Source organism: Fundulus heteroclitus, chromosome 7 (assembly GCF_011125445.2).
Source record: "Fundulus heteroclitus isolate FHET01 chromosome 7, MU-UCD_Fhet_4.1, whole genome shotgun sequence".
NCBI classification, from domain to species: Eukaryota; Metazoa; Chordata; class Actinopteri; order Cyprinodontiformes; family Fundulidae; genus Fundulus; species Fundulus heteroclitus.
Window position 1 is genome coordinate 20,800,522 of NC_046367.1, and position 12,453 is coordinate 20,812,974.

The window sequence follows — 12,453 nt, forward strand, 5'->3', positions numbered from 1 at the left end:
TTGATGAGCCCAGAGTTTTTATTATTTTTAAAAGATATTTGAGACAAACATGGAAGGTGTCCATCTTGTTACAGTAGTAGTAAGTAGTAATTGGCATAAAACTAAAAAGCACTTTTCAAGAAAAAAAAACTACAGTCAAGCACGACGGTCTGGGCTGCTTTGCTGCTTGGATGACTTGCTGTGACTGATGAAACAAGGGAAGTCCCTCTCTAGCAGAAACTCCTGAATGAACATGTTAAGCAATGGTGATCCGAAGATCTGCATCCTGAATTAAGCCAATGTGACTCAATTAAAACATTTGCGTAAAGCAGAGGGGGTTAAAATCCCTGCACAGCGGCGTAAAACACTCATTACTAGTTAATAAAAACGCTCAATGGCAGTGGGTGGCACGAGAAGTCATGTGCTTTAGGGGGCAATTACTTTTTCACACCGGGTCACTGTTGAGGATAGCTTTTCCTCCACCTAGTAAATCAAACTATCACCAAAAAATAAAAAAAAACTCAGGTTATGTTTAAATTTCATGACGTGACACAGGGAATTAAACTTGTCTGTGTTTAGTACAAGTGATCCTACTCTAAAGATCCTTTTTTGCGAGACGTTCTTCAAAGCATTCAGGAGAAACAGTGGTTGTGATAAACAGGCTCTGACAGGCTTTCCGGCCTCGGGCTGCTGTCGCTGCAGAGGCATGAAGAAGCCGGCCGTGGTTGAGGCGCGCAGCGCACGCTTTGGCACCAAAGCCAAAAGCTTCCTGCAATAAAACGAGTCCAGCTAGGAACACCGTGGATATAAAACCATCAGTGACATTTGGTAAATCTGTTAGCGGGGGCAACTTGTCTAAAAAGGCCTGCAGCTTTGTTCTGATGTGTACAGCTCACAGATGAGCTCCCTGTTCCCTCCGGACAACAGAGCCATTCTACTCCCGGCTCGTCCTCGTCTCGGGGCAGATGTGAGACAGGAGCATCCCTATCATGTTCTGCACGATGGCCTGGGGAGGATGGAGCGCGTGGGGGAGGTGGTGAGCCAGGCTCATCTCCCAGGCGTCCACCATCACCACGTCCAGGCCCCTGAACATGGCCTTCAGCACCGTGTCCAGCTGCAGCGAGTACCAGTCGCTGTTGTACAGGCTCACCTCCGGGTCCAGGGCTTGCAGGTTGGCCGAGCGGATCACCACCAGCGTCTCCGGCGCCCGGCCCAGCAGCCTCAGCACCGCGCGGCGGATGTGCCGCAGCCGCCTGACGTACACCTCCACGGGGAAGGTGCTGAAGTGGGCCCAGACGCTGAGGACCACCACGGTGTCGGGGCCCCCGGCGAGGCCGTCCAGCTCGTTGGAGACGTAGCGCAGCTCGCTGGTCAGGACGGTGGTGAAGCGGATGGGCGGGCCGTGGCAGCGGTACTTCAGCAGGATGTTGTGAGTCGTGTCCACCGCCATGAAGGGCCCGACGTTTCTAGGGCTGTGCAGGTTGATCTCCTTTATTTCTGGGGGAGAAGACGAAGCTGCCTTTTAGGAGCCGAGTGTTGAAAGGAGGCGAACGAGCAAACGGAGACAAACGGCTGCTCACCTGGTACAAAAGTGAGAAAGTACTCGAACCACTGTCGGGCGGTCGAGTCCCCGTACATGTTGATCACCTTGTTCCTCAGGCACTGGGTGACAGCAGCCGAGTCCTCGAAGCGCCGCAGGGCGGGCCCGCCCTGCGGCCTCCACGAGTTATTGAAGTAGTGGCCGGACGGCGTGAGCTGGACGGACGGCGTCACCTTATCGCCGTCGCCTGCTGCGGAGGGAGACGAGCGTTACGCTAAGGAGAGACACTGAGAGGCTGAAACGCCGCACAAAGGACGCGCGGCCTTTACCTTCAGGTGGCAGCACGTCGATCCGGTCCCTTCCCGAGGCGCGGATCTGAACCTTGATGTTCACGCCACTAGGAAAAGGACAGAAAGACGTCGTTTATAACGCAGATTATAGATACGGGTAAACTGATGGCTCTCACTTTAGATCAATCCTCTGGTGAACCCGCCCGGAGCTAGCTCGTATGCTCAAAAGGAAATAAATGGTTTATTGTGTGCACTGGAGACGCACCAGCTGACTTCTGCAGCGGCCAGAATTTAATGGTTCGACCATTTATGATCAAATGGTTGCGGTAAAAAACAAAAGACAACTTTTATCTCAAAGAGCACCAGCTTGCAGAGCTTTTTTTTCTAACCGTACTGCAGGAAATCAACATATCTTCCAGTTGTACTGGAAAATGTTGCTTTTTAAAGTCTGTTGGTCTAGATCTCGTATACATTTTTACTCTTCACCCGTCCTTGGGGATAAAAGACATGGACTGTAACCTTCTGTAGGTCGGAGCTTACACTCTGATAAGGACGCTCTGTCCCTTATCCTAAACAGGAACCTGTAATAAACCTGAATCAGCGATTTTCACCAGAATCCTGTTTTTCCACCAAAAAGGTCATTTGGACAGGGAAGACACAGGATCTTGTCAAAATGTGATTCTTTGGCAGAGTCCCCCAACCTTCTTTGCTCGTTTTTGGAGTATAAATATCAACGTTTGCTCTAAATCTACAGCAGATTTTCCTACAACGCTCAGCGGGTAGATATACTCTATGCACGGAAAGCGATGGACTTGCAGACTTGTCCGGACTGCTTGGGAACCCTGCAAGACTCATTTATGCATAAAAACAAAACAAAACACAACAAACCTCTGGAAGAGCAGGGCCTCCTTGTTGCTGAGGAGGTTTTTTAAATATCCGCCTTTGGCGTGGTTGATTCTGGTGTCACAGCTCAGCATCTTGGGCTTGTAGCAGTACCAGGGCTCGCCTGTGTAAAGGTCTGTGTAGTTGCAGAGCGGCTGCTGGTCGGGGGGCAGGCACATGTTGCACACGGTCTTCTCCGACAAGAAGCCCAGGCGGAACAGGCTCTTGAAGAAAACCCGATCGGGCCGATGCTCCCTCAGGTGCTTCAGCACAGCGACCGCCTCGCTGGAGTGCACCAGCGTGACCTCCACTTGCGCGGGCCCCACCCAGAGGAGCGGGAAAAACGCAGAATAGATGCCGTTCTTGTGGTCCACCACCGTCCCGGCCACACCCGCCCCCAGCTCTGGAGAATGCAGCCTGGCTAAGAGGAAGTCCCCGCCGTAGCGCTTCGGACGACCCTGGAAGTCGTGGACTTGGACCAGAGCCTCCAGCTGGTCGCCGAGGCGCCACTCCCTCCTCCCCTTACCTGGGAGGATGGTGAAGAAGCTGTGGACGGGGTCGCTCGTGCTGCGCAGGGTGGGCGGGGCAAAGCGGGGCGGCGGCCCGGGCCACTGGATGGAGTTCAGCAGGTAGCGCTCTTCCAGCTCGTCTTCGGCGGAGGGCTTCTGGCCCAGGTGGGCGCAGAAGGTGAGGTTGGGGTTGTACGTGGGGAGGTTCGCCGAGAGGAGCGACGACTGGATCCTGGTCTGCAGCTGGTAGAGAGCTGAAATGGTGTGGCAGTTCCAGCTCTGGGGAAGAAAAAGACGAATGGATGTCAGATACTCCGGGGATACAGACACCGACTCGGATCAGTGAAGATTTTTCTGGAGGGATTAAAATATAAAGACGAAGACCAGATCAGTAGCACCTTTGATCTACATTATCTTCTTGTTTTATACCTAAAAGTCCTGACGCATGCCAAAAAACACAGATATATAGAGAGAGACTGTCTCTATTTCTATGGAGGGGAGTGACCCACCAGTAATATAGGCCTACCCCAATCCACCTGTGAGTTAATTATAAACCCATAACCACGATGTCTAAGCCTAGGTATTAGGAGAAATGCGTGTCTGAAGAAGAAGCACGATTACATACGACACAAAGGTGCACACATTACAGGGAACTATGTCTCGACTCCAAGTGTCCATCTGATCTGAGAAGTATTTTAATTGGCGTGAAGACAACATGCTAAGGATAAGACACAACAGCTGTAATTTTACTTAAAACAACGATTGCCTCTGTGAAGCCTCATGGATACGACCCGGAGCGCAGCTGCAGAAATTTCCTGGAGAAAAGCCCAGAGGGGAAGGGATCACGTTGCGAGTTGTGAAAGGGCAACATGAGCCATAATGGGGGGATTGTGGTTGGTTTGTAGTGCAACTGTGATGTAAAAAGGGCTGTAAATATTTCACAATCACTAATCTTTTCAATTGCAGTGACTTTCAGCCATTACCCGAGGGTGTGAAAGCCGTCTGCGCGTTTTCATATATTTTGATCCGGGTAATTTCTGGATCCACGCTTTCCAAAAAAAAAAAAAAAACGGTATAGCTCTGGAGGGAGGACCCTCAGATTACCCAGGGACTGTTGAGGGGCGGGCCCGAGAGGAAGATCGCTTGAATGAAAGCAGCAAAAACTGTGATTACAGTTTGATATATCATGCTTTCTCTGACTCAAAATAGACTTTTGTGATGATGGACGAGACTGTGGCTGTCAAAACTCAGCAAGCTGCTCAGTTTATCAAGGTATCGCTTAGTTGCCAAAAGTGCTCCAATGTTTTCAAGAAGTCTGCTCAAGGAGTACCAGTGAATTAGACTTTCTTGCCCAAGTCCTGTTACCATAATTTAAAAAAAATAAAATTATCAGTATGGTGACGCTGGTACTTAATGTGGCATTCACTCAAGTAGTACATGTATTATAAAAGATGGAGAACCACTTCCTGGGTTCTTAATTTCCCTCCAGAGATTTTCAAAGATCTGCGAACATTTCTAAACCCAGCATGCTCTGGGCTTTATTGCTTTGTGGCGTGCCACAGACTGGTAAATTAGTGGAGCTGTGCCAGGGCGGTCTGTTTTTTTTTGTTTAGTTTTACCCAGAGTTTATGAAGGGAGGTTGTTTAACAGCTATACGCACAAAATTAGAATCACATTTTCACAAAAACAGCCCTATCTGTAGACTAATAAACACACTTATCTGCTTTAGACACAGGAAATATGAACATTTTTCTTATAATTCTGTTCTTTTTAAAGAGGCAAATGAACGCACCTATGAACCAGCCGGTTACACGAGCCTGATTTAACGTAGGGCTGGACGATAATTCAATAACGATATGTAATCGATATATAATCGACCAAACAAAAAAAAAAGGGGTCATTAAAACGTTCAATAGAATACAAGTTTTTCTTCCTTTTGCATTCTAGCCATGTAGGTTAATATTACAGTTATTACATCCTCCCAACCAATCACAAACGCAGATCCAGGAACCAAGCTCCACCCCCCAAAAAGTTCAGAGAACAAGCGTTGTTTTTCATTTTTTTAAAACTTGCAGTTTGCAAAGTAGCTTGCAAAGCACTTGCACTTGCAGGTAAATGTTGGTTAAATAAAGAGTTTAATTTGAATTCAGTGTTTGTGTGTTCTGTATCTTAAAACAGGCCGCTTAGCAACAGCATAAAATGGGGCTACACTTAAAACATATGTTTTGAATTTGTTGGTAATCATCGATATCGACCGATATGCTTTCTGTTTTATCGATGCGCTTTTTTTCTATGTCGTCCAGCCCAACTTTAACGCACACCCAATCTGCTATAAGCAACGTAAATATGGCAGCAGGTGAATTAACCTGTTTTGAAGCAAACAGATGGAGTCTGAAGGGGGAACGCCGGGAGAAAGAGAAACAGACGAACGGGCAGAGGAAGAGCTGAGGTAGAACTAGAACGTGCAAACAGAAGAAGATCCCCAACATCGTCAAACAAAGCCTGGGTGACAACCATCATGCTTGGCTGAGACCTGAAACATTCAGCAGACCTCGCTGTCAACATAAGATAAGATAAGTTACAGTCAGTTTATTGGTTAAAGACGTGTTTTATTTGCCCTCTAATGAAAGTTAGAATATATCTTATCTCACTGACCTGATTATGTGGCAATAAATAAATGAGGGACGCACTTATATGAAAATTTGGGCCAGTATTGATAGCCAGTATTAATATTACCGGATCAGCACTGCGTTACTATCGCTTGCTCAAAAAAAAAAAACCCACCACATACCACTGGGAGGAGACGCCCCAGGACACCTTTCGTCATCTCATAACGTGTCCAGATGTCGTCAGGCATGCATGCATGCATGCACATCTGGGCCATATAAACTAGATTTCGAGTTGCTGCGGGGACATTTCGGCAGATTGAACCAGCGTCCTGCTGCGTTTTTTTATTTTCACACTCTCTCTGTCTGCAACTTCCGCTCAAGACGTCTGTGGATTATTATCAGCCGAGATCTGATGTGTTCCCTTCAATGTTTCCAGAGCAATACATGAGCAATATGTGTCAATCTTTAGCTGCAGTCTGCAGCGTTGGTGTTGTGTAGGGCTAACACTTCCTCTTTGTAAATCTGTTAGCGATTTAAGGAAGAAGGTCACAGAAACAAATGTGTTTTTAGCAGAAACAGCAAAACTGTTAGACATTAAGAATTTGTATTTATTTTTTTTGTATAATAGTGATCTGGGTTTTTAGTGACTCTCTTTTTGGGACTCTCTTCAAAACTGTTCTTGAGCAATACTAACAACAAAAGCGAGTGAATAAAATAAATTAGCATTTTTCTGTATGCACGTTCTCTCTGCACCGGTTTGTTTAACTCTTCTCTGTGGACTCCATCTTCCTCTTTTTGCTGAAAACGGGTGACGTCACAGGCCGCCTCGGACTAATGCGTGTGCGGGGGAATTTGAGTAACGTCGGCTGCCGTTTCGCTCACCGTGTGAGGTTTTGCTAAGTGTGGCAGCGTGTAAGAAAACCTAGAACAAAACCACCGAGAAAAAAAAAAAAAAAAAGCACTCTTCATATACAGTGATCCATTCCACTTTCCCAGAAAAGATTTTTTTAATGATGATTCCCTAACAGACCACAGCACTCTAGGGGGACATCGTCTGATATGATTTGCTCCATTAAAACCCCACGCCGTCTCCTCACCTCCACTGTGTGCATGTTGCGCAGCAGGAAGATGAATCCTGACAGCGACAGGAAGAGGAACAGCAGGGCATATTTGGACAGGTTTCGGAACATGGCGTCTCTCTTTTATCTCTCATGATCAGGCCCAGTTGCTCTCCCGCAGGTCACCACAGCAACGGTCGCAGGATCGTAAGCAGCTCTGTAAACAGCACAGACAAACAGAGCAGCATTAGTGGAGCACTTCCTGGCAGCATCAACCCTGGAGATCACGCTTAACCGGGCCGCACGCACGTGACGCTCCGTTTTCGCCAGTTTGATGCGGATCATTTTAAAGAAGGTACAGACGAGATGCCTCCAAATCTGAGACCGTGGTCTTGAACCGGAAAAAGGGTAGAGTGCCTTCTCCGGGTTGGGGAGGATGTGCTGAACTCAGTGGAGGAGTTCAAGTATCTTGGGGTCTTGTTCACGAATGAGGAGATCGACAGGCGGATTGGTGCAGCGTCTGCTGTGAAGCGGGCGCTGTACCGATCCGTTGTGGTGAAGAGAGAGCTGAGCCAAAAGGCGAAGCTCTCGATTTACCGGTCGATCTACGTTCCTACCCTCATCTATGGTCACGAGCTTTGGGTCGTGACCGAAAGAACCAGATCCCAGATACAAGCGGCTGAAATGAGTTTTCTCCGTAGTGTTTCTGGGCTCTCCCTTAGAGATAGGGTGAGGAGCTCAGTCATCCGGGGAGGACTCAGAGTAGAGCCGCTGCTCCTCCACGTCGAGAGGAGCCAGTTGAGGTGGCTCGGGCATCTGGTCAGGATGCCTCCTGGACGCCTCCCTGGTGAGGTGTTCCAGGCACGTCCCACCAGGAGGAGGCCCAGGGGAAGACCCAGGACACGCTGGAGGGACTATGTCTCCCGGCTGGCCTGGGAACGCCTTGGGATTCCTCCTGAGGAGCTGGCCCAAGTGGCTGGGGAGAGGGACGTCTGGGCCTCCCTACTAAAGCTGCTACCCCCGCGACCCGACCCCGGATAAGCGGAAGAGGATGGATGGATGGATAGATACAGACGAGATTGTGAACAGAAGGGAAAAGCTTACCTACTGAGACCCCTGAATAAATGTAACAGGCATATCTTTTCCACACTGAAAAAAATGAAACTAAAAATAAGTAAAATGTTCTTAAAATTTGTGTATTTTTCCTTGATTTGAGCAGGTAAATAAGACGATCTGCCAATAGAATAAGATTTTTGCACTTAAAATAGGAACAACTCATCCCCATCATCTTATTTCAAGTGCAGTACATCTAATTTTCTTATTTTAGGGGTAAAAATACTCATTCCATTGGCAAATAAGCTTATTTACCTGCTCAAATCAAGGAGAAATACACTAATTTGAAGAACATTTTACTTATTTTTAGATCCGTTTTTGCAGTGCATCGTCTACACGGACTTTTCTGTGCGGGGTCGGGGGGGGTGGACTGTGCTTCTGTCTCCAGGGGTCACTGGGCAACACAGGACCAGCAACCACGCGCACACTCGCAGCTAAAAGCAGTTTGGAGAAACCGATTAACCTCACAGTTGTGGTTTTGGACTGTGGGAGGAAGCCAGAGGACCCGGAGATTGATGTGAAACAGCTGATGGTCACAAGGAAGAGTGGAAAGAACAGCCCATGCTAGGTCCGTCACCATAACACACTTTGCTGGACGATAAATCTCCAGAAAAATCATTGCGATATACCACAATATTGTCATTTGGAGACTTTTTCTCCAACTTATATGATAATGGCATAATAAGGCAAGTATACCCTGTCGATGTAACGCCATCAAGAGGCTCTTGTTTGCCTCGTGATGGTGGGGAGTAACCAATCACATTTACTTGAATCATTAAAAAAAAAAATATATATATATATATATACATCTAGTTTTGCCACACAGAGCTCCATAGGGGTCATGGGTCATTTTTTTTTATTTTGCGTTTTCTCGCAAAAACCTAGTGGACATTTCATACAGCATTCTGAATACTAAAAGTCTTTCTGCTACAATATAAGGCAAATTTATTTATATAGCACAATTCAGTACAAAGACAATGCAAAGTGCTTTACATGATTAAAACATAGCAAAATAAAACAGAATAAGAGCAAGTAGGAATAAAATATAGATAGAAAATAGAACAAAAAAAAAAAAAAAAAAATATAAGATTCAATTTAAAACAGTAATAACCTTTAAAAAGCCTCCGTGAAAACGTGTTCATACATTCTTAACTGTTTGGTGCAGAAAAACCGATCTATTAACATGTTTGTTTGTGTAAGTTTGAGATGGGACTGCACATGAAAACAACTCTTTATTAGCCAGACTAGCAACACAAAAAAGACACAAAACTGTCAGATGACTTCATTAACCCATGAAAACAACTCAAAAATAGTCCAAATAGCCTTTCTTCACTTCTTACAGAAAGTTTATGTTTGTCTGAGAGAGGATAGAAAAAGATGAAAAGCCCATGTCATGTTCTGCTTTTGCATTTTGTACAAATGTTTGTGGCGCATTTGTATCCTAAAGAAACGATATGAAACTTCAGATATTTCACTAACTAGATATTCACATACATGGACAAACATTAAAAAACTTTATATTGTAGCAGAAAGACTTTCAGTATCCAATATGCCACATGAACTCTCTACTGGGTTATTGCGAGAGAACGCAAAACATTTTGTGAGGTAATGCAAAGTTTTAAAACAAGCTGCTTAGTCCTACTGTCATTTTCTGATCTGCTGAGCATGGTCTACCGTTAGGCAAATGGCAATACAGTAAACGGTAGACATTGTCACTGGAAGTACTTCTGTCCAAATTTGTTATTTTGCAATGTTTTATTGGTTATTTAATTTCATTATTCAGCATGAATGCATCACTTTCACTAAATAAATCACTAAATAAATTAGATCAAACAGTGCTACCAGATACCGTTTTACTTTTACTGGAGGGATTTGTTTTGGATCACTGCTTGAGTAAAAATATATTGAAATAGTGCTACGACCAGTTATGGCTTCCGTCCTCACCTCTGTTGATTTGAAATGTCGGCAGCATTTAGGAAACCTGTGTCGAGCGAAGGCAGAAAACCGCATTTGTCAAACAGCCACGCCAGCAGTGTCCCAAAATAAACTTCCTGATTCACCGGCCAAGTTGGCCGGTGGATGAAAAGAATAAACCGGCCAACACATTTTTTACCGTCCAAAATATGAATTCAATTAAATTTTATTTATATAGCGCTGATTCATGATACATGTCATCTCAAGGTACTTTACAAAGTCAAATTAAATCAAATCATACAGATTGGTCAAAAAGTTTCCTCTCTAAAAAAACACAGCAGATTGCATCAAGTCCTCAAAAGCAGCTTTCACTCCTCCTGAAAGAGTGTGAAGCCACAGGGAGAGTCGTCTGCATTGTCCATGGCTTTGCAGCAACCCCTCACGCAGAGCAAGCATGAAGCGACAGTGGAAAGCAAAACTCCGCTTTAACAGGAAGGAAAAATTAATTCTGACCCTAACTCCTGCTAAATATCTCCACATAATCCCGCTAGATAATTGGCCTGAGCTAAACAGGAGTTGTTACTTAACGGACTTGACGCAGTTGCTGATGTTCTCGCCTCACGTGTTTGTGTACGTGCGCGTTTGTCGTCATACGAGCGGAAAGCAGAGGAACGTAAAGAAGCATGTGCCCGAATGAAGACTGAAAAACACAATTTATTTGGTACAAATATTTATTCGCCATGAGGCAGCTAGCCCTCTAAAACTTACTCGCCAAACGGAAAAATTTACTCACATTTGGCGAATGTTAGTTTCAGACCCTGCACGTGAGTAATTCTTCTTGGAGAAATAAGCGCATTTTATTCAAAAATCGTTAAAGACAGTGCGTAACTAACCAACAAAGTATTGTCATTTTCATGCACCATAGAAAGTTAAGTGACAAGGCCCCCACAATATGGTCCTTTTAGCCCAGGGTCCCGGGTCCTGTTAAATCCAGCCCTGGACTGAGCCACACAACAATGGACAAAGCTGAACTCTGGCCTGTGCAGCACTCTGAAGGATCCGGTTGCTGCTCTGCTTTGGGATCTTAAACGAGAGCTTCTAATCATAAATGCTCCATTTTAAGATCCCAAAAGCAGAGCAGCAACCGGTATTATCTATTTGACGAAGATATGTAACATCAGCAAAGGCAATGAGAAGATTACCAAAGTCATGTTTTTGTAAATATTTATAAGACGTTGGTTTAATTCGTAGATAAACAGACAGCTCGATGATGCAAACTGTCCGCCGGCGTTGCTCTGAAATGATTAAATGCTAAGGAGAAGACCTTCACGTCACGCGCCGTTCCTTCACAGTAAACTAACGCTGTAATCCCAACGTTCACCTGTCACACAAACGGCTGACAACGGCCGGAGCAAAAAAAAAAAAAAAAAAAAAAAAACGAGAAAAAACTAAACAAAAAACAGTATTTAATACACATTAACATTTACAACAGGGTAAAAAAAAAAAAAAAAAAAAAAGATGTATCCTGTAAAAGGACCGAAAACGTTACTGTGTGCGGACGGGCTCCAGCCGTTTAGCGTTAGTTACTTACATGTTAGCATGATGGTGTCGAGCCGTCGGAGTGAAGGAGAGAATTGAGGACAGGAGACAGGAGTCAGACAACCGAACATCGGAGGCAGCGTTGCCGATCCGAGGAGCCTCCTTCACGGCCAAAAGCCAATGATGCTCTGGGTAGGACCTTGCAGCTGAACATGGCTGCTGAAGAGAGCCTGACTGCGCCCCCTTGCGGCCAGCTTTAAACGCACACCGCTTTGGTTATTATCTTGTGGGAAAAAAAATAATATAAAAAAAATATATATATATATATATGATATAGATATATATATATCTATATATATATATATATATATATATATATAATATATATATCTATAATATATATATATATATCATATGATATATATATAATATATCATATGATATATATCTATATATGATCTATAATATATAGATATAGTATAATATATATATCTATATATATATATATATAGATAGATAGATGATAGATGATCGATAGATAGATAGATAGGATAGATAGATAGATATTTCCATCTTTATCAGCAGTGGTCTGCATCCACCCGCAGCAGACCGTTGAGGAATGAAGCCCCAAGCAAGCGGGGCTTTCAAAATAATTTTTTTTGCATATAGCCGTCTTTTTTTTTTTTTTTGCATATAGCTGCAGATCCAGCGATGAAACTGACCACAGAGTGTTGTTTCTCACGTGAGCCTCGTGACAGTGACTTTACATCCTTTGATGAACAAGTAACAGTATGTCATTTGTGGAAACAACTTAGTCATTGGTTCTGGCAGCTGTGCGTGGAATAGAGCATTTTCATCAGGGTCTCTTGGAAATTGGTTTATAGGCATACGTGGAAAACTCATTTATTGACTCACTCTTTATGTGCATCAACACTACACATAAAGAGTGACCGCGGCAAACATATTAAACTATGACTTTTAACATAACTATCAACTAGTCTGCTTGTGCCGGCTCGGGGG

The 12,453-nt window shown here is 44.7% G+C and overlaps 1 protein-coding gene across 3 annotated transcripts; it reads right to left on the minus strand.

Moving 5' to 3' along the window:
• On the minus strand, positions 1 to 11,680 carry nxpe3 (neurexophilin and PC-esterase domain family, member 3). 3 transcript variants are annotated; one of them, XR_004931372.1, is made up of 7 exons: positions 11,486 to 11,679; positions 6,907 to 7,084; positions 2,698 to 3,479; positions 1,849 to 1,916; positions 1,560 to 1,769; positions 846 to 1,476; positions 1 to 776 (listed from the first exon to the last, which is right to left on the minus strand). XR_004931372.1 is itself a non-coding variant. In XM_036139159.1 (6 exons), the coding sequence occupies exons 2-6, from the start codon at positions 6,997 to 6,999 to the stop codon at positions 914 to 916; spliced, it is 1,713 nt and encodes a 570-aa protein (XP_035995052.1). In that variant the 5' UTR covers positions 7,000 to 7,084; positions 11,486 to 11,680; the 3' UTR covers positions 1 to 913. The 3 variants fall into 3 exon arrangements, 2 of the variants coding, with proteins under 2 accessions (XP_035995052.1, XP_035995051.1); XM_036139159.1 differs by having other exon boundaries at positions 1 to 1,476; positions 1,560 to 1,766; positions 11,486 to 11,680; XM_036139158.1 differs by having other exon boundaries at positions 1 to 1,476.
• Positions 11,681 to 12,453: the final 773 nt, after the last annotated feature.

Excerpts from the sequence above, each read along its gene's own strand:
- nxpe3 (XM_036139158.1), bottom strand. The coding sequence starts at position 6,999 with ATGTTCCGAAACCTGTCCAAATATGCCCTGCTGTTCCTCTTCCTGTCG. Across the intron at positions 1,770-1,848 it reads CGACGTGCTGCCACCTGAAG|CAGGCGACGGCGATAAGGTG; the intron begins GTAAAGGCCGCG and ends CTCCCTCCGCAG. Across the intron at positions 1,477-1,559 it reads CTTTCTCACTTTTGTACCAG|AAATAAAGGAGATCAACCTG; the intron begins GTGAGCAGCCGT and ends CTTCTCCCCCAG.